The sequence below is a fragment of the Microtus pennsylvanicus genome, chromosome 12, assembly GCF_037038515.1.
Source record: "Microtus pennsylvanicus isolate mMicPen1 chromosome 12, mMicPen1.hap1, whole genome shotgun sequence".
NCBI classification, from domain to species: domain Eukaryota; kingdom Metazoa; phylum Chordata; class Mammalia; order Rodentia; family Cricetidae; genus Microtus; species Microtus pennsylvanicus.
The window spans coordinates 70,120,603-70,141,846 of NC_134590.1; the positions used below are offsets into that span (position 1 = coordinate 70,120,603).

At 45.7% G+C, this 21,244-nt stretch overlaps 1 protein-coding gene across 2 annotated transcripts; it reads left to right on the top strand.

Moving 5' to 3' along the window:
- The first annotated feature begins 1,515 nt into the window (after positions 1–1,515).
- Positions 1,516–20,902, top strand: C12H7orf57 (chromosome 12 C7orf57 homolog). Of its 2 annotated transcripts, none has more exons than XM_075943379.1 (7): positions 1,516–2,103; positions 5,645–5,830; positions 7,296–7,404; positions 9,707–9,863; positions 12,957–13,054; positions 14,226–14,452; positions 19,919–20,902. In XM_075943379.1, exons 1-7 carry the CDS (start codon positions 2,049–2,051, stop codon positions 19,993–19,995), a joined length of 909 nt encoding a protein of 302 aa, XP_075799494.1. In that variant the 5' UTR covers positions 1,516–2,048; the 3' UTR covers positions 19,996–20,902. The 2 variants fall into 2 exon arrangements, with proteins under 2 accessions (XP_075799494.1, XP_075799495.1); XM_075943380.1 differs by having other exon boundaries at positions 14,226–14,446; positions 19,919–20,890.
- Positions 20,903–21,244: the final 342 nt, after the last annotated feature.

The window sequence follows — 21,244 nt, forward strand, 5'->3', positions numbered from 1 at the left end:
CCGATACGGCTCCTGCAGATTCCTTCAGTTCAATAATAGAGCAAAGATCAAAGCTGCCTTTTCAGGCATTAGCGCCCTTCATCATCGCTCAGCTCATGATTTCAACTTGGGAAAATGCCAAGATCTTCTATTAACCCGGTTGGGAATCAGAAAGGCATGCGTTAGTCACCCCCGCGCCGGTTACTACGATCAGCTGTTTTTAAAAATAACCTCTCTCGATCTTATGAGCCTCTGGTCAGGTGACTGTGTGACTTCCAGGAATGGAAGCACTCATGTGTGGTGATAAGCTAAGTACCTATAGACTGTGGGACAAAGACACTGCTCTTCAGTATAAAGGTCTGATACTATGTGACCAGGCAAGCTGAATATCTGAGATCTATCATAATGTGCTGGATGGAGCACAGCCAGAGGCTAAATCTCTCTCTCTCTCTCTCTCTCTCTCTCTCTCTCTCTCTCTCTCTCTCTCTCTTTCTCTCTCTCACACACACACACACCTACCTACACACACACACATACACACACACACACACACACACACACACCTCCTCACCCAGTCGTACATTATCTGCCTTCTGCTAGATTTCTAAGGCTTTACTTGTCTAACGGAAACAGCACATCAGTTAGATCAAATTGTCAAATACCCACCATTTCAGAAAAGATTGGTATTTGAATTTTAAAGAAAAATTTAGCAAGGAGGGAACCACACTCAGCTGTCAATAGGATTTCTTAGTTCTAATAATTTATCCTTAACCTCTTCAGGAATTGAAAGTGAATGGCTGTGTCTATTATTTGGTCAGAGAAGTGTGAAGCCTTCAGGATAAGCACGAGGCCAAAATTTGTAGCTCGAAACTCTTTGCAGTAGAAGCAGGGTTAAGAACGCTCTAAAAACAGACATCTTGGCTTAGAAACAAATATTCCTCGCCAAGAAGACAAAGGGTATTTTGTGCAGTAATTTTAATATTGACCCAAGCTGCAGAAGTTTCTATTATCTGAGTGTCCCAAGTATTTGACAGTGTTTCTTGAATGCACTTAACTCACTCACATGCCAATTTCTAGAACTCAGTATGAAGCCCAAGATGACCTTGAACTCTTCATCCTCCTGCCTCAACATCCCACCAAAGTGTTGGGATTATAAACCTTTCTTTTCTTTTCCCTTTTCTTTTTCCTCCCTCCCTCCCTCCCTCCCTCCCTCCCTCCCTCCCTCCCTCCCTCCCTCCCTCCCTCCCTCCCTCCCTCCCTCTCTCCTTCCCTTTCTTTCTTTTTTTTTTTTGACTTTTGCCTAGAAAATGTGGTAGATGCTTCTAGCTAACTAGGGTTCCAGTAGGGAGCTTGGGGCGGAGTCGCTGCTGTAGGAGTATTTAGGGCTGGCCCCGCCCTCATATCCCGCCCCATCTCGCAAGGTGGAGGCCGAGGGCGGTTGACAAGTGGTTCCTGCGCTCCGCTCCCATTAGCTCTGGGCACATGCGCCACACACTCTGGTTGGCTGCCCGGCCGTTGCCCTAGCGACGCGTGCTGCTGTGGTTCCGCAACTCTCTTGGAGTTTGGAGTCGGTCTGGGAGCCAACCCTCCCGGCACGAACTTCAACTGCAAATGGACTGTAAACCCTAGATCCTGAAAGCCCGGAGCCCCGTGGTGACTTCAAAGCCTGCTAAACTCTGCGGCCCGTGATGACCTATAGGACACTTGGTATACTCCTGCTGTCTACCTGGCGTGCACGTGCCCTTGCTGTTTATCCCGCTTAACGTGCCTGGTGCTGTCTACCCCTGCAGTGTACCTACCGAATGCGCCCGGGCTAAATACTCTGTCGCATGTGTCCCTGCTGGGTGTTCAGCGTGGACGCGGCGCTGCGGTGTGCTCGCTGTGGATGTGCCGGCTCTTGGGCGTGAGGCGTCTGCAGGTGTGTCAGCTGGAGACGGGCGGAACCACGAGCGCGCTGACTTTGCCCCTGTAGCCTCTGCTCTCAGCGGGCGGGTCTGCAGAGCCTAGGTACCCGGAGAATCCGGACTCAGCAGCTCCTTTCTCTCCCGGACGAGAACGTGCACCAGGCCATGAGGAACACGAGCAAGGAGGTGCAGAGCACCTCTCACCGCTATGCTCCCTGCGGTGAGTAAGGATGGGTGGGAGGGATGGGGTGATAAAGTAGGAAGCATAGGTGCCTCGACTTTTCTGTTTCGGTGCTAGGGTTGAAACCAGGACCTTTCCATGCTAGGCAACAGTGCTTCCTCCCTTTTTAGTGCCGAGTGCAGGCGCTCATCGAAATTCATTTTGTAGCAAGTTAACCCTCCTAACTCTCACATCTTGACCCGAGCTGCTGACTGAGAAAGTTTCATTTTTGACAGCATCCACCAAGTATATTACTGACTTCCTAGCTTTCCTAATTTAGGCCCCAACCAAGACAAATGTCTCCCGCTTTCAGCATCTGGATCCCGGAAAGCTGAATTGATTGAAGGTTCTTAGATTGTGTGCGTCAATTTTGAAGCCCAATAGGGAAGGAAGACGTTTCCTGACACTGATTTCGCTTTTCTCTTGTTTTCTCTGTGTCTAGAGAAGGGGGGTTGGGGACAGAAGAGAGTAAAGAGGACCTGGTGTTCATCTGGGGGGGAACAGCTGGAGCCATCTCATCTGGAGAGAACGAGAGTGTGACTTTTCCCCAACCTCTATATGTATGCTAGCCCACGTCCTTGTTGGTGACAGTCAACTGAGAACTGGGGTGGGCTGGAAACAGTTCTTACCCCGTCCCAGGCTTCTGTAACCTTCCTGTGTCTTCTCCGTGTCCTAGGAAGTGTGGACCATACTGTAGATACTCAAAGCCAGGTGTATTCGGCAAAGCCATTGTACACTAACACATGTAACTTATAGCACCCCACCAGAAATTATCACCCCATTTTAGAGAGCAGAGAAATGAGGCATTGCGAGTTGGAAGTAAGCTGCCCTTGGAATAAGTAGACCCGCCAAAATGGCTTTTTCTCCGAGACCATACAACCTAAAAAGAAAAGCCTGTACCCCTATGGGTATGTGCGTATATATCATGTTGCCTGTAGTTCAGAGGCCAGAAATGGGGACAATTTATAGTTTGTCCCACTCTCTCTTATGACCTCTGTTTCCTTATTTGGAAAACAAGTAAAAAATAAGGGCACAGCATTAAATGGACAAACTGTAGAGAGAAAAGCGGTCAGCCAGTGGTTGATCTGCTGTCACACGGGTACAAACAGTCTGTAGTGATAAAAGCTCAAAAGATACCTCTGTGTCCCCTTTAGCTCCTACATGCGTGTGCTAGTGGTGGCGGTGGTTTGTCCTTACTGATGGGACCCAAGATCTCTGAGCTGCTCCTGTGTGCACGTTCAAATGCCTTAGTCTGCTCAGTGCCTATCCAAAGCTCGCAGTAATGAGATGGCAGAAAATACACTGTTCTCTGTGGATTAATTAGTAATCAACAGAGAGAGAGAGAGAGAGAGAGAGAGAGAGAGAGAGAGAGAGAGAGAGAGACAGAGAGAGAGAGAGAGAGAGAGAGAGAGAGAGAGAGAGAGAGAGAGAGAGAGAGAGAGAGAGAGAGAAGCAAGAACCAAATGGCTTTCCTCTAAAAGAAGAAACAAGGAGCCGAGCTGAATTCTGACTCTTAATTCTCTGGAATCCTATGTGCAAATCTTTGAAACTAGATCATGCTGACTCAGCTAATAAGTATCCTTTAGACATTTAAAGCTTCTAGGTAAAAAGCCTTCTTTTTTAGGCAGCAAGTCCAACTTTAGTTCTAAGAAAAAACTGGCAGTGCGCATTTAGCATCAGAGAACAGCGACTTCTTGCTTCTGTGTTTATTCTAGCTTATTCAGTGCTGTTTCCCTGTGCCCTGACTCTGAGAGCAGTATGACTAGTCAGCTACCCACTTACCTGTGAAAGGGGAGCCATCTCTTGTAGGCATTGGCTCACTAGCTTGTGGGGTCCATGAGTACAGAATCTGCAGGGCAGGCTGGAGAGCAGGGGAAGAGCTGAGGCTGCAGATCAAGTTCAAAGTCCTCCTGGAGGCAGAAGTCCCTCTCCTTGGTTTTTCTTAAGATGCCACTGCATGAAGGAGACTCGGTCTGTTGTAAGGATCGTCTGCTTTACTCTAAGTCCTCTGATGTAAGCGTAAGTGATAGTTCCCATCCTAAAAATACCTCCACAAAAGCAACAGGGGTAGTACCTGTACCAAGTCTGGATACTGTGGCTGAGTCAGACAGACACTGAAGTTTGCCGTCACACTGCCATAAAGGACCAGTCTCTGTCTTTGACTCTGAATGCCATGAGTCTGGCAAGTGCCATGAAACACAGCCAGCATTCACGCCACAGAATTTTGTTTTTGTTGTTGTTTTTTACTGTTCCCAAGTCTTTGTTTCCCAATTTTTCCATTGATGGGATGATATATATATATCATCTGGTTGATTTTTGACGCAGACTTTCCTATGCCCTGTTTCTCCCCCATCTGTATGTGTGTAGTGTGTGTGTGTGTGTGTGTGTGTGTGTGTGTGTGTGTGTGTGTGTGTGATTATATATCAGCACTAGTATCTCCAGGACTTTGAGATTCTGCTAATCCATCTGTCCCTTGAGAGACGCTCATACTCTGGTACTGAATGTCTCCGTGAGTCTTATGGGTGTTTCCATGTCAACTTGGGGGATCTCCCCTGTAGGCTATCAGCTCAGGGTCTAGGGAGTGTCTTCATTTCCCCAGGCCATGCTCAACTCCTCCCCCTGTCTGCAGAGGCTTGCTGTCACCCTAGGGAGGAAGGAGGGGCAAGCTGCCCATACTCCTCTCCTTACTCCATATGAATTGTCCCATAGTTCCCTTTTTAGGATAGAAGTCACACAGTCTATACCCACCATTTCCCCTCTGTCTTTCCCCAGAAGACCTTTGAAGACTTAGGCTTGAGGAGGTTTTGTATAAAGCTGATTGCTCCAGCCTAGTGAATGGGACATAGGGTTGTCTGGCTCCTGAAGGGTGTAGGAGGCAGATGTTGGCTTCCCACACCGCTGTTAAGCAAGTGAAGCTTCTTGGGCCACACCCTGGCCTACTTCCTACATACAGCTCTTGTAAAAGTGACAAACAAGTTTGATCAGATTGTTGTCTGTGACAGAATTAAAATATTAGTATTTTAATGTGTGAATCAACCATCAAATCCTGGCCCAGTATCTGGTTTATCCATAAGGATTTAAATGATATAAATGATTTGGTATTTATTTAAGTCTGCATGTCTCCCAACATTACCAGGAATATGGCTAAACATTTTTTTTTCTGGGGTATGGAGGGCAAGAAGGGGAGAGGGAGGGAAGAAGACAGACATAGGGGTTTGGGTCAGCTTCTAGAATTAATGAAACAATGGAAGAGGCTTTGGGAAGAGAGCAGGGAGCAGGAAGGAGGTGATGTTCCTTCTATTTGCCTCAGTGACTGATGTGGTTGGGGACTCTGGAAAATTAGTTGTCTTCTAGTTTGCTCTGGTGGTGTCCTGATTTGTCACGCATGTTCCAGAGCCAGCAATTGTTTTTCTGTTTGTGTGTTCTGTGCCATGTACTGCCTGGCACATATGTGATATGCACACAGAAACACTGTCAGGCAGTGGAGGGCCTCCTGACCCGCAATCCCATCTAACTATGTGCTGGTCTCCCTCCTGTCTAGACTGGTACTACCACCTACCTGTGAAGCGCTCTGAGAAGGCTGTGGGTGCCCCACCCGCATCCCAGATCCCGGGGCTCAGTGACTTGGAAGACACCCCAAATGGAAACATGCCCCGTGCTCGGAGATACTGGATAAAAGAAACAGACTCAGAGTATGTGAAACTGGCCAAGCAAGGCGGCAGACCTGGTAAGCCTTGTGAACTTAGTGGCTCTGCGAGCCGAGACAAAGGTGTTTCTGAACTTGTGCACATGAACTACAACTGTGATAACTGTGTGCTTTGTTCAAGCCTTTAGGAACTTGGGCTCGTTGAGAACACTGGTATGTATAGTCTTCGACGAAAATCAACTTTTGTAGAAGCACACAAAAAAGACATATTGAGTTTAATTAAAAAATCACTGATTAGAGGTTAAGGGACAAATGTCCCAACTAGGCTTCGGAGCACCCGGTACTGAGAGAGACTGAAGTTTTTCTATCTTCCCTCTGGCCACCCCTGTCCCTCCACTGAATATCATAAGTGAAATGGAGGCCAAGCCTATGCTTGAGAGTTCCAAACCTAGACCATACCACTTGACTGACTCAGCCACGAGCAGACGGTGCAGCATCAAGGCAACCTTTTCTTAGATCCACCTCGTTGCTCTTGGTTCAAAGAGACTAGGAAAAATCAGATGGAGTCATCAGTGACACAGTGACAGTCTTCCCTGCGCGGTGATTATGTGAGGACTAGCTTCTGTGTGCAGCGGCGAAGGCACAGAGGGGGAAGAGGCAAACCTGCCCGCAACACGCCACTCAAACAGGGCGGAGATCTGTGGCCATTCTGATGACAATGGGACACATGGGAGAGAAGGACAAAGATACGGAGCAGGCAGGATATGCATGGAGAGGCTGGGCTAGGAGTGTAGAGGAATTCCCACCATTCCTTCCATTTGTCTGTAAGTCTGAAAATCTTAACAGCAAGAAGTTTTTGAAGTTTAAAATGGAAAGTTAAAGATTTCTCACTGAGAGGTAAAGTCAGTACCCTTTCTGCTGCTACCATGGCTATACTATGGGTATTGGGAATTATTTTACTGCTGGGATTACCTAACAAAACCAGTTCTTACCACTCACTGCCCTTGGATACCAGTGGACAGGAGGGAGAGGAAGGATGAGAGGAAGGAAGTCACTGGGGAAAGAGGAGCCAGTTGAGGAGGGACCTGTGCTGCTTACCTCCCTGAGTAGTGACAAAGTTGATGCATCCATCTGGGACTTCCCATCTGGGAACCTGGAGGGAGCTGACCCACAGTGGGGGACCATGTTGGTCAGACTGCTACAAGATGGAGAGGAGCGTGGAGATAGCTGAAGGCTGAGGAGCATTGTGCACAGCCCCTCGAGATCTCGGAAGTGGAGAGATGAACCCCAGATGGGGTAGTGATGGCGACTGGCACAGATGCCAGCTCAGGACCAGGAGCTTTGTGCACACTCAAGAGGAGAGGGCATGAGAGGTGGAGGGTGCATGAGGGATGTCTGTCTGAGGACCAAGCAGGACACTCAGCTCTCAGCCTGTGTAGAGGTCACCCTGGAGAAGATGTCCCAGCTCCCAGTGTGGAGTGTTGGTAATGCCACACGTCCTGTGGGCAGCAGGACCACATATAACGGTGTCCCTTTTCTCTTTCAGATTTGCTGAAGCACTTTGCCCCTGGGACCAGAAAGGGCTCCCCAGTAGCCTACTCCCTGCCAGACTGGTATATCCACCACAGCAAGCCTCCGACAGCCCACCAGCGACAGTAAGTATCTCTAAGTCTCCACATCTCTCTAAATATGCATAAAATATTGGTGCCAGAAAAATAGTTTAGAAGCTTGCCAAGCCTGACGATCTGAGTTCAATTCCCCAGGACCCACACTGTAGAAGTCAAGAGCATTTTATCCTCTGATCTCCACATGCTCACCGTGGAGTGTGTGTGGCTAAATAAATAAAAACAAGTTAGACGAATCTCAGTTTGAACTGGAACATTACAGCTATCTTATTGGCAGAAAGCGTGTGCCTTGGCCGCCGTGAGTACTAGTGCATGTAATCACTAATGCTCAGAGAGATGTAGCCAAAGCTGCCAGGAAACCAGAGCCAAGGAGACACAGAGCCATGTCACCTCAGGGTGTGGTTCTTTTGGCCACTTACTAGCTAGTAGTTTTAGGTTTTTATTCTTTGTCCCCTGGGCCCTGACCATGTTTGCCTATCACAGAGCTGCCTGCCCCAAAGCTTTCTTCTTCTCACTGCTGATGACAAGTCCTACATACAACTAGAAAGGTACACAGCTCTCAGTCTCAGACAGATCATAGACGTGAAGAGCCATGGGCCCCCTTTTAACCCTGTTACAATATCTAATGATTGTTACTTGTAGCTATGCAAACTTGACCCTTCAGATGCCTCTCTAGGTCAGAGAGGAAGCATAAAAATTGATTCTAGGATTTATTTTTCTGCTTTTTAGAGACTTGTCTTTTGTTTTATTTTATCTTTCTTTCTTTCTGTCTTCTTTTCTTTCTTTCTTTCTTTTTTTTTTTTGACAGGGTTTCTCTGTAGCTTTGGTGCCTGTCCTGGAACTAACTCTTGTAGACCAGGCTGGCCTCGAACTCACAGAGATCCACCTGCCTCTGCTTCCTGGGTGCTGGAATTAAAGGCCTGTGCCACCACCACCTGGCTTGTTTTATGTTTTTTTTCCTGAAAGATTGGACCAGCACAGACATCTTTCCATGCTGCCGGGAAGTATGCTATGTCTCTTGACTGTCCCTGGGCACCCTGTGTGTGTGTGTGTAGGGGGGGTGTTATTTTGTTTTGTTTTTTTTTTGTCTTCAGGATCCTGGCTCTTCCTGCTTTGTTTTTGTATTTTAAATAAAAGGTGTGATATTTTATATTTTAAATGGATCACAGGCTGTTTGGAACCTCAGAATTTGAGGCCCAGACTGACCTCAAACTCATGATCCTTCTGCCTCTGTCTTCCAAGTGCTGAAGAAATAAGCGGCCATCACTATCCTAGCTTTTTTTTTTTTTTACTTTTAACACATAAAATTAAAAAAAAACACATTATGCTTGTACATGCTTCTGGCAAGTGAATATTAAACTCCTACCATTTTTAAAATGAATAGTTTGTACGCTAGACTGTGGTACACAGACTTGTGGCACAAAACAGTTTTGTTTTGTTTGGCCCTGGCTGTCCTTGAAATCACTCTGTAGACCAGGCTAATCTCGAACTCAGAGATCTGCCTGTCTTTCTTTGCCTCCTGATTGCTGGGATTAAAGGAGTGTGCCACCAGCACCTGCAGGTTTAATTCGAACAGTAGAGAGGCAGAATTTCTGTGAGGTCAAAGCTGAGATCAAGACTAGCCTGGTTTACATTCTGAGCTCCCAGCCAGTCAGGGATATAAAATGAAACCCTGTTTCTGTTGTTTGTTTTTGTTTTTTTAAGAGTTTGTGTTAAGTTCAGAAGAAAAGGGGGGGGGGGGAATCAGGTGAGGAGAGCAGGAACAGGCGAGGAAGGGCAGGTGACCCTGGAGCTGACACTTTCCAGTGGATTGTGTAGGAAGACCAGTTGGATGCTTCTGTACCCACGTTAAAACTGGCCATCTCACGGAGCAGCAGGTGGTTATTAGCGTAGATGATGTTAAACGGCAAATGTTTTGTGGGCACTTATCTCGTTGAAGGGAACAGAGTAGTAAATGCTAGTCTCCAAGAAATAATTATAATTTATCTGTTTTATACGGTCATACTTTACAATGCCACCCTGTGATTTCTTTTGTTGTTTTGAGGAACCTGGGGGCTATTCGGGGAGGGGCCGATGTGTTTATTCAGTAGGAAGAGGAACAGGCCTACCTTTGTTATCCAGGAAGATGGGGAAGTAGAGAGATGATGAACCAGAGGGTTGAGAAAAAGGGGTGTGGGGAAGAGTGGGGAGATAGGAAGGAAATGAAAAAGGAGAGAGAGGATAGAGGGAGGAAGAGAGGAAGGAAGAATAAAAAGAAAGAGGAGAGAGAGAGAGAGAGAGCATGAACTGGGGCCAGGTGCCAGGCTGTCGCTTGTCCTGTGTGTCCTTGCAGAGTCCCCGTGGTCTCCATGCCAGATTACATGGTGTATGAAGAATTCAACCCTGGTCAGGCCAATGGCAGCTATGAGTCCAGACGAGGCCCCTTTGACTTTGACATGAAAACCGTCTGGCAAAGAGAGGCCGAGGAACTTGAAGACGTGAAGAGAAAGGTAACCATGCTGGCAAGCGGGCGTTGCCTGCATCTGCGACTCCGGGAATAATTAAGGGAGTTGCTTCTTAGCTGCCACCGCCTACTCAGGCCGCCTGCAGTCTTGGTCCAGCCCTCCCTCTGGGCTCTGAGCTGAGTTCTGAGCTCTGAGCTCTGTCTTAACTTTGGAGCTTCTAAGAGGCAAGCAGCCACAGTTTCTTTCATTTTTTCCTCCGTGTATATTGGCCTATAGGTAAGATTGCTTTTTGTCCTCTGGTGTCTAACCAGTTAATGGTCATCTTGAGGAAAAACTGGCTTACCACTTCCTATCTGATATATAGAGCAAGGATGTGTTTATATGTGTTCAATGTCCTGCTCCTGTATTTATTTAAGTCCAAATTACCCACAGTGCTCCTCGCTGATAAAGGAAGGGAAGAAGTATTTTCTTTTGCAGAGATAGATGCCCAGGCTATCAGTTGTGAAGTCATAACTGGCCCGCAAAGTGAAGCCTTTGCAGAGGACCCAACCTGTCTGAGCATCTAGGAATCCCAGAAGCAAGTCATGATCAGCAGACGGGTTGTGAGTTCTGCACCTAGAACTCTTCCCAAAGCCCATGAGAGCATAGCCAGGGCCATGGCAAGCGCTCTACATTGCCACTAGCACCCAGTTTGGAATGAATTTTTGTACCCAAGACATCAAAATTCGTGAGTGAAGTGGTAGCATATATACTTAAGACAGCAGTTATGTTTTGAGGCTGAGAAAGAGAGTGGGCACCATTGTCATTTGAACAGCAAGGGGACCAGTGTGCCTTAGACACATTAGGCCTAGCTTCTCAGTGTCTTCGGGGGGAAGGGGATACCCTCAGTTCTGTGGGGACTTGGTAGTTGAATAGCAAGATAGCACCAGTTGGCTGCCATGATTGGTCTTTGTTCTTCAAGCTGCCCCGGTGCCCAGTTGTGATTCAGGCTTTGGGTCACGGCTGTAAGTCCTCCTAAAGGACTCTCCTAAGGACCAGGCCTGTTTCCTGATGATGTGTATGTCAGTGGCTGACTATATAGAACCTTGAGCAATCCATGGAAGGCTTGGCTGTTAACCAGGGTTCCAGTACATAGCCTGAGAAAATTTACAAAGCAAACAATGCTGCACCATTGTAAAACCTGACTTCATATAGCAATCACTCACGAAGGGTTCTGCTGACTGCAGAAATACCTGAAGCCAGACTGTCCTCCACCTCCTGAACCCCAAGGAAGGAGGAAGTTAGGATTGCAGACACCAACACTGACTGTACACTAACCGAAGGTGTTAGGCAACTCAGAAAGAGTCATATGGGGGGGGGAGGTTCCTGAAGGTCCCGGGGAAGTGCCGCTCATCACCACTGGGCACAAAGCTCCCCTAAATGTCTATTCTGCAGAACTGGGGGACTTCTCTTCTCAAATCTTGTAAAACCTCTGGGCACCGACAGGGTAAGGACTTTACTGTGAGAATCGTTTCAACACTTGACTATTGTCCTAGACTTTGGCATGCCACCCTACCCCATCTGTCACATTGCCACAGGTTCTCCTGCCTCGCAGAGACCTGCTTTCTCCTCCCTAGCAAAGAATGGGACACCCATCAAATCCTTGGCTCTTGCCGTACCTGTCACTCAGCCTGCCGTAGACTCTGACCTGTCCTTAGGACAGAGTTATCACCACTTCATCTGAAGCCATTTACACAGAGCCCAGTTAACTTGTCACTCAGTGCTGACCTTCTGACAGATGCATACCTCGTGTAAGCGCCATAGACACTGAGCTACAGAGCAGTTCTGTCGCCTCTCAGATGTCTCAGCCTCTTGGTCACCAAACCCTCCTAATTTCCATCTCTAGCAGTCTCTGATCTCTTTCAAGCCTTGTGACTGTTAAATTTTTGTCAGCCTGACACAAGCTAAGGTTGTCCGAAAGAAACTTCAAGTAAGAAAATGTCTCCATCAGATTGGCCTGTAGGCAAGTCTGCGGAACATTTTCTTGATGACTGGATGACGTGGGAGGCCCCAGACTATGTTGGGAGGTGCCAGGTCTGGGAGGGTGGTCCTGGGTTATATAACAATGCAGGCTGAGAAAGCCATAGGGATCAGCAGAAGACAATTTTCCCCCACCGTCTCTGCTTCAGTTCCTGCCGCGAGTTCTTGTCCTGGTGTCCCTCCAAGGTGGAGTGTGACCTGAGAATCTTAAAATAAAGTTGCTTTTGGTCATGGTGTTTGTCAGCAACAAACCCTAATTAGGATAAGTCTTAGCGCGTTCTCCTTTCTGTAAATGGTTGCTTCTCTGTCCTGTCCCATCCCACAGCAGTTTCTAAATACTCACTCAGAGGCTTAATATTAATTACAAACTGTTTGACATAGTTCAGGCTTATTACTAACTAGCTCTTACACTTAAATTAACCCATTTCTATTAATCTGTATATTGCCACATGGCCGTGGTACTACTGGTCTGTTGGCATCTTGCTTTTTGGGTGGCTGGCTCACATCTCTCTAGATTCCACCCTTCTTTCTGTGTTCAGTTTGACTTTCCTGCCTAGCTGTATTCTGCCTTGCTATAGGCCAAAGAGGCTTTATCATCAACCAATGAGCACAACATATATTCACAGCGTACGGAAGGATTATCCCACAGCACCTTCTAGACTCTCAAAACAGTGTCATCAAGCTAGTGATTACAGTCCCTTTGGCCTGCCTCTGCCATGTGGTACCATGTGTCAGAACCCTTGACCTTTTTACTGTTGAGTAATCTTAGACCAGGTACCGCTTGTTTATTCATTCCTTTGTTGGTGGGTGTTTGTTTTGTTTCTAGTTCTTGGTGACTTTCACAAAGCTCACCATACTTACATTTCCATTTTATATGGGCTGGTGGATCCCTCCGTCCCGCCAGACCCCTCAGAATATCAATTATCCGCAACACTTACTGATTGCTCTCCTCCTGAGCAGGGGACCTCTTTCCTTAAACACAGCAACTGTTTTTGAAGCACATTTTGTCCCCTCTAGAAGTCATCCTGGTGAAGTGTTGGTTATTTAATTTTATTTTATTGTAACAGCCTGTGACCATACTGAAAGTCTAGTACTCATATCTTTGCTTTCTTCACACAGGTGAAACTGCCAGCCATTAATTCCAAAAATCCCAGCAAAGTGGGGACCCCAGTTAGCCACAAAGACCCTGAAGGGAGCAGGCTGTCATTGCCTCCGATGTAAGTGTCCACCTTGTGAGAATGAGTGCTGTTTGGATGATTGTTTTCTGTCCTCCACCCAGGTGGCAACTGTGAGTTGATGGCACCCACTGCCCTGCCCAGCTCTCTCCAGAGACAGGTTTGCAATGGTAGCGCCTGATCCCCACCCCCTACCCACAGAGCCCTGCCCAGCCTGACCTGAGAACCTGGTTGCATTTTCACTCCTTTCTTAACACAGGTTTTTCCTTTACGGTCCCATGCCTGGTCTCCTGCAGCCTGTTTGCGGCATAGGTCGTGGTCTGTGGCCACTTGTCCCTGCTCAAGCACTTGGTCCTGAAACTTCCTGTCACCAAAGCCTGAGCATGGGGTGGGGGTGAGGGTTTCAACCTTGAATGCAGGCACTCTGATGCTGCATTCATCTGGGGATTCCCTTGGTATACTGACACCTGTTGGTCCTCCAGCTGAAGGGAGAAATCCTGGGGGTTCCTGTGTCACCTTATTTGCCAGAAGTCTAGTTAGGAGAAAACAGACGTCATGAATTGCTGAACGAGTCCTCAAAACAATCACATTCATGACATTGGGACGGATGGGGAGGGACTCAACAGGAAAATCCTCAGTAAGGTGATTCATAAGTCCGAAACTTGTGGCTTGGGAGGTGACAAGAGTGTGCTTGTCACCCGCCTGACTGGAAGGCTCACACTACCGCCCTACCGCGCTTCAGCGTTAATTATGATAGGATCTGTGAGCTGCAGCAGGCGACAGATGACATAGGCAGAGGTGTGTAGTGAGTGAGTGGACAACAGGAAGAGTTCTTAAGACAGGAGCAGCTATCCTAAGCCCCATGTTAGCACAGGGGCGGGGTCCTAGGACCTCCTTGTGTAATACCGGTGTTCTGACTAAATTTTGATTGGGTAAAAGAAGAGAAAGGGTTGAGAAACTTGACTAAGCATGCTATCACTCATGTACAGGGATGTACTGGGACCATTTTTATGTTTGAAATGGGGAAAGAGACTGGTAGATGGGAGACACACAGAGACAGAGACAGAAACAGAGAGAGGAAAGGGGAGAGAGGGGGCAGAGCTCAGCAGCAGCGTTCCTTCACAAGTTAAGTTTTCCGAACACGGCTTCTAAGTTTCCCTTTTAAATTTATCTCGGCACTCAAGTGTGACATTTGCACGTGTCTCTCTTTAAGGCCCGGTCACAAGAGCAGCTCTCCAACCAACTTTTCCAAACTCATCAGCAATGGCTACAAGGACGAGTGGTTAAGGCAGCAGAGAGACGAGTCTGACAAGAGGACCCCGAAGACATCCAGGGCATCCTTGTCCACTCAGTCCACAAAGGACGCTGAAAGTACCGAGGACACAGAGACGCCCCATGACCCAGAGCCCCCTGAAGATTCCGAGAAAACTCCAGGTGAGGGTCACCATGACACGCGTGGAAACGCGTACCGTTGAGGGCGGCAGGGGATTTGTCTTATCTCCTAGGGAGATATGCAGGTTAAAGCCATGCCCAAACTCCAAGAAGGCTTAGAACGTGGGGCAGGCATGTGCGTGGTGTGTACTTAGACTTCTTTCTTTTCCTTCAGGTGGGAGAACAAAAAGCTATGACTTATGGGGCCTCGTGTTTTTACTATAGTTATCAAAAATCTTGATACTCCATTTGGTACGGCAAAGTGTAAATCACGGTATCAGTTTGAGTCTTCCGAATGTGAAGAGTTCTCACAGGACACTGTCGTTGTCCCTCATGAGCTTGTCCTTGGATACCCTTCACGGGATGCCTTCTTGTCCTTGGATACCCTTCACGGGATGCCTTCTTGTCCTTGGATACCCTTCAAGGGATGCCTTCTTGTCCTTGGATACCCTTCACGGGATGCCTTCTTGTCCTTGGATACCCTTCACGGGATGCCTTCTTGTCCTGGGGAAGCCCCAGTTCAGGCATTCCATTTCTCTGATACCAGCGTTTCTTAAACTGAATAATTCAGGATGGCCAAAATACAGCGCTAGTATTTGTTTTTTTCTTTAGCATTTACAGAATTAGTCCAATTTGCTTGTTTGCACCTCTGGAAACTTACCGAGGATTGTGTTCCGTTTCTGTCACTGATGATTATTGACAACTTAGTTCTGAAAAAATTAATCTTTCTTTAGGGGATTTGCTGCTTTCAGTAGTGAGAGAGAAGGCTGTTGGGGGGGGGTGTGCTCAAAAACATTTAAAATGCTGTGGTATTGGTCTGTGAGCAGAGCTCTGTATGGCTTTCCATGTTGAGTGTGACCTGCCAATCAGTCTCCATCCTTACAGAGATGGCCAACTGGTGAAAAGGGGCCCTCTTGGACGTTACAGAGCCAATAATTTTATGCCTCATTGCTCCTTGAAGCAGAATAGACTTCTTTCTCATTCTTTGAATATGAGTTATCTTTTTAAGTTTATGTTTATTACTTTTTGGTAAGTATGTGTGTGTATTTGTTTTCTTCTATTCACCCTCTTGTGAGTCTTTAGGCTGAGATTCTGAGATTCTCTCTTGGTTATTGTGAACTGTGCTGCAGTGAACAGAGGACTGAGGATTGCCTCATGACCTGGTTGCAGTTCTTCAGGATGTGTACCCAAGAGTGAGAAGAGCTTGGCGACGATTTCTGTATGCCGTGCGCATGCACATTCTTGCTAACAGTGGTCTGTGGTCCTGTTCCCTCACATCCTTGCCAGCAGGATTTTTAATCTTCAGATTTATTTCTTTAACGTGTATGAGTGTTTTATCTGCAAGTATGTTGGTGTAGCACATGCACGCCTGGGGCCAGCGCTCGAATCCCTACTGCCTATCTATCTCTTGTTGCTGCATTTCCTTTTATTCTGAGACAGGATCTCACTATGTAAATCGATGTGGCTTAGAACTCTCTGTTTCCAAAGTTGGCCTCAAACTTGTAGCAATCCTCCTGCTTCAGGCATCAAGGGCTAGGGTTACAGGTATGAGTTACCAGGCCCAGCTCCTTTGCCCATTTCTAAAACCCACAGTTTCCTTTCTTGCTAAGCTACTTGAGCTCCTTATGTATTTTAGACTAATCCCTTCCCAGAAAAGCAGTTTCAAAGTGCTTTCTCTTATTCTATGCATTGCATTTTTATTTTGCTCATTTCTTCTTTTGCTTGTTAGTTTGATACAATTTCATTTATCTATTTTGCTTGTGGTGTTTGTGTTTTGGTAATAAAAAGATCTATATATAAACATATAATATTTATATATAACACATAGCTCAGTATTTTGTATGTAACACAGTATTTATATAACATATATGTAAACATCTATACATTTCTGGGGTCAGGAGAGATGACTTAGAGCAGTGACTCTCAACCTTAATAATGCTGCGACCCTTTACTACAGTTTCTTCTGCTGTGATGACCCCCAATTATAAGATTATTTTTGTTGCTACTTCATAACTGTAATTTTGATTCTGTTATGAATCGTAATGTAAATATCCACCCCTGTGGAAGTGACGATCCACAGGTTAAGAAACACTAACTTAGAGGTTAAGTGCTTATGGTTATGGCCAAGAAGCCAAGTTCAGCCGCAGCACCCACATCGGGCATCTAACGGGTGGCTACCTACAACTCCAGTCCTAAAAGACTCAACTGGCTTCCCCAGGCACCTGCTCTCACGTAGCAAACATAAGCCCATGAAGGCATACACACAGATGCACATAAAGAAAAGCAATAATGATAAATAAAACACATCTTTTAAAAAGGAAAGGAACTGATACCAGCACCAACATTGGAAGATTTCTTTTGTAGTTTCTCTAGGAGCTTTGTAGTGGCAGGTCTTTTGCTTAGGCCTTTAATTTGTACTTGGGTATGTTGTGTGAGCCGCAATTTGATTTTCATATTTTGCTTATGTGTACTCATTTTCCAATAACACTGAGTGAAAAAATCTGTTCTTTCCTACTATATATTCTCTCTACCTTTGCTGAAAAGCAAGTATAAGTCTGTAGATAGATTTAGGGGCTCTAGCCCCCTATTTTTCTGTGAGTCTAATTTTATGTCTTGTGATAAGCATATTATATCACAAACACAGGTGAATATGTCAGTGTCTTTCTACCATGTCAGAATTAATTGACTAATAACACATCCACACTTAACAACCACACACACGAGTAGCAATGGGTTTGTTGGCAACCATTTGCCAAGCAGTCCTGCCTCCCTTGATAGCTTCCTGAGGCAAGCTCAAGTTCTTTCATTCCAGGCTTAACTAACTCTCCAATCACACATCACACATCCCAAAATAAGTGTCCATATATGCATATATGCAGGCCAAGGTGTAGCTACAAAGGGGATAAGAGCCACAGCAGAGTTCAAGGAGCCCCTACAAGGCAACTGGACACAAGCCAAGAGCTGGCAGGGCTGCAAAGGGATCAGGTAGTGAGCCATGCTGCTGAGTCAAGCCTCAGGGGGCTAGGCAAGCTGCAGAAGTGAAATGTGGAACTGTGAAGTCAGGATGGGTACAGATGGAGGAGTAGTGGATGAAGGGACAGACAGTCTAGAAGTCATGCACAAACAGCAATCCAGGTAGGCTATGACTCCCATGGGGGAGAGGCTGTGCTGAGGCCCTGGGGACAGTTCTCAGCTTGTTGGTTTTTGATGTGTACTCTGAGTGGCCAAATGACAAGTTGGAGGTAGCAGGGGCCGTTGTGGTGTTATTTCTCCCTTATTTTGGAGGTCTAAGTGAAAATATTGTGCCCTTTCCTCAGTAGGGTGTGTTCAGGAAATTCTTTGGCCTGCTTTTATTGATAGGATTTTAATCTGTCCTTGTGTTTATAGGGTCACAATTTACATTAATGAGTTTACAGGGTAATTGCTGTTTTACTATTAGAAATAAGCTAGTCACTGCTCTATGCTTCTGTGGGTGGTGCCTGAAAGATGCTGGTGTTGCGTGTGGGATGGGACACAGGGTCATCCTGCCTCTGTGTACTCACTCGAAAGGTACTCAGCTGCTGCCTTTCAAATTGAGCCCTTCAAGACATGGCAGATTTCTGAGAAACCCCGGTTTTGTCTACAGCGTGGAGCAACCCAGAGCAGACCCAGCTTGACCGCAGCATGCCCCTTCCCAGACCTTTCTATCCCGGAGTCTTTTTCTCACAGACGAATGGATTCAGCTTGGTCTGAGCACACTTTGTACTCATGATTCAGTAGGGTCTCTGTTTACTGGAGTGTGTATAGGAGCGTCCAGGCTACCCACCTTGTTTCTGTCCTCGGTATTCTATGGTAGCACTACAATGTGCCTTTTCTTTTCTTTTTTTTTGTTTATTTTTTTTTTTAGTTGTTGAAAAAAAATTTCTGCCTCCTCCCCATTTCCCATTTCCCTCCCCCTCCTCCCATACATCGGCCCTCCTCCTCTCCCCCACACTACTCTCCCCCTCCCCCCACTCCATTCCCCCTCCCTCTCTAGACTGGAGAGCAGTCCAGATTCCCTGCCCTGTGGGAAGTCCAAGGTCCTCCCACTTCTATCCAGGTCCAGGAAGGTGAGCGTCCAAACAGGCTAGGCTTCCACAAAGCCAGTTCATGCATTAGGATCGAAACCTAGTGCCATTGTCCTTGGCTTCTCATCAGCCCTTATTGTTCGCCCTGTTCAGAGAGTCCGGTCTCATCCCATGCTTATTCAGTCCCAGACCCGCTGGCCTTGGTGAGCTCCCAATAGATCAGATCCACTGTCACCGTGGGTGGGTGCACCCCCCGTGGTGCCTTTTCTTTCCCATTTGCCTTTTCTACTTTAGTTACAGATTTTCCATCTTAAAAACAAAAATCTTCATTTTGTTAGTCCTTCCCCTTGTGTCATTGGTCTTTATTTATTTTTGTCTGATATTATTTTCTTCTTTCACCTATAGTTTTAGATCATTATTATCTTAGGATCCCCAATTTACATATGTGCATGCAGTGCATACACAGGCTCACCCACATAAACTGTATTTTAGTATTCTGCATTTTATCCTCAAGTAAATAAAAATGACCTCACCATCAGTATACACCTAAGGTCTAACCGATGCATAGCACTTGACACTGGTGTGAACTTATTAACTTTCTGGAAATAAGTCACCGCAAGTCTTATCCAATCCAGGTGTTCTAACGGAATCCACATTTTCACCGGCAGCAGGTCCTACTTAATCACACACAAACGTTTTGCCATCAAACTCATAAACAGAGAAGCACACTGTCCTTGAGGATTGGGGGGTGGGGGCGTTCAAGGGGCTGGGAACCTGCTGCATGGGAAGCAGGCATCACCACTGAAAACCCTGGCCCCTCCCTCCCCAAGGCTGGTACTGCTGATTCCACATTTCTTTCCACCATTGATCGTGGTTGCTCCTCTGTCCGTCACAGTTTTCACTTTATAAACAACAACAATTAAAGCAGATGGTGCCTTCTCCTCCCTACCTGAAAACCCTCCCCTCGGAGTTGTAACTTTCTGGAAATGAATCTTCTCAAACAAGGTTGTTGCTAGTTTAACATGACTGTTTGCAGACATTCTTGATGTGTTGACATAAAACCTAACAGCCACAGGTTCAGTTTCAGACTTTGGCAAGGGGCCCCAGTTAAAGAGAGGGTGTGAGACTTGGGAGCAGAAAGACAGACACCACACAGCTGAGTTCTGTCCTGTGCTCCAGAAGCAGAAGTTCTGATCACAGGCTGGCAGGACTCGGATAGGAAAGAATGGTGCTTGCTTTAGTGCAAAAGTGGAGCCTTGTTTCCAACCATGATTTGTGCTGCAAGGTAGGATTGCAAACTCAATTTTTAGAGACTTTTGCGTTAATCCTTAGGAATAGGAGCAGAAATACATTTGTTATATACTTTTTAATTAAAAAGTTAAAATTTTGAGTGTATTAAAATTGCGGCCTCATCTTATTTGCATTGCAGATGCAGATGCAGATGCAGATGCAGATGCAGATGCAGAAGGATCTCCTTCAGAATCGACGCCAGCAGAGCTCAAATAAGCCTGGATATACTGTCTAGGACAACCTCTTTAGTTGCTATCTGTAGAGGGACAATGGACAGCTATATTTGCAGGCTCCTGTTATATTTTATTAATGTAAAGTCTTTTGAAGCAACTTGCCTTGGGTAGAATTGAGATAGCAAACATGGGGTAAGTGTGGGCTTTTGTTTCTTGCATTTCTCGGGATGGCCTTGCTGACCTGCTGATTTCTGGGACCAGAGTCTTCCTGAAGCAGGCCTCTAACATCCTATCTGCCCCACACTGTGGAGCACTGCTAAGACTTGAAAAGGAAGAGACTCACAAGTTGCAGCCTTTTCCCTTATTTGGTCCCATAATCTTTATAGAAACAATTTCCCGCTACACAGAAATGACTAATTTCAGAGCCGTGTGACATAATTTGCTGTAACAATATTTTATTATGCTTTGAAGTTTAAAGCATTTCAAATAAAACATTGTAACATTAGTTGATTATTTTTGCTAATAGATTAGGTGCAAATTGAAGCCCAGAAATACTGAATATTTGTTGTTTTATATCCTTTAGGTAAAAAAATATATTTAATCTCAATTAGGCTATTTTATTAGGTTCACAAAAATATTCTAGTAATCAGACTCAATGCTCTTGTTTTATAAATTTTGTTGTTTCTATGTTAGTATTTAACATTAAAATGTATTTTATATTTTATTCATTAATAAAAGAATAACCTTATCAGGAAAAGTTTCTAGAAAGCCAAATAGAGTCAGCACTGGAATTAACTTATCATGCATTTGCTTGGTTAAAGTTTGAATTTCGAATTGGTTCTTTAACTGAAATACTTAATTGAACACTTACATCTCTATTGCTTTATCAGAGGGATATTACTATGGGAAAATATATCTAATATATAAAATATGAATGACTATATGTATTCAATAAAAATAATATAACACTATTATGCATTTCCCTCTGCTTTTTTCCCTTTTCCTTCTCTTCTTCCCTTCACTTATTTTGCTACCTCATTTCTAAACATTCCCACTTCTCTGGGAGATCATTAGGAACAGATAGCAATAATGAGAAGTCTTTATTATTTTTAAAGGTTATTGGAGCAACAGAAAACCATGGCTTGTGCAAAGAGAAGATACAATTTGGGGTAAAATCTGGCAATTTTAGCCTCAATCCTTAGAGTAGCCACAGTCAGTCTCATTGTGACCTCTCAGGTTGGTAAAATAGAGCTTTTGTGGTTTGGGTGTGAAATGCTTCCCCACATCAGGAT

Bases quoted from the DNA above. Each gene is read 5' to 3' on its own strand.
- C12H7orf57 (XM_075943379.1), top strand. From the start codon at position 2,049: ATGAGGAACACGAGCAAGGAGGTGCAGAGCACCTCTCACCGCTATGCT. The intron at 2,104-5,644 runs GTGAGTAAGGAT...CCTCCTGTCTAG, and splicing joins TCACCGCTATGCTCCCTGCG to ACTGGTACTACCACCTACCT. The intron at 9,864-12,956 runs GTAACCATGCTG...TTCTTCACACAG, and splicing joins TTGAAGACGTGAAGAGAAAG to GTGAAACTGCCAGCCATTAA.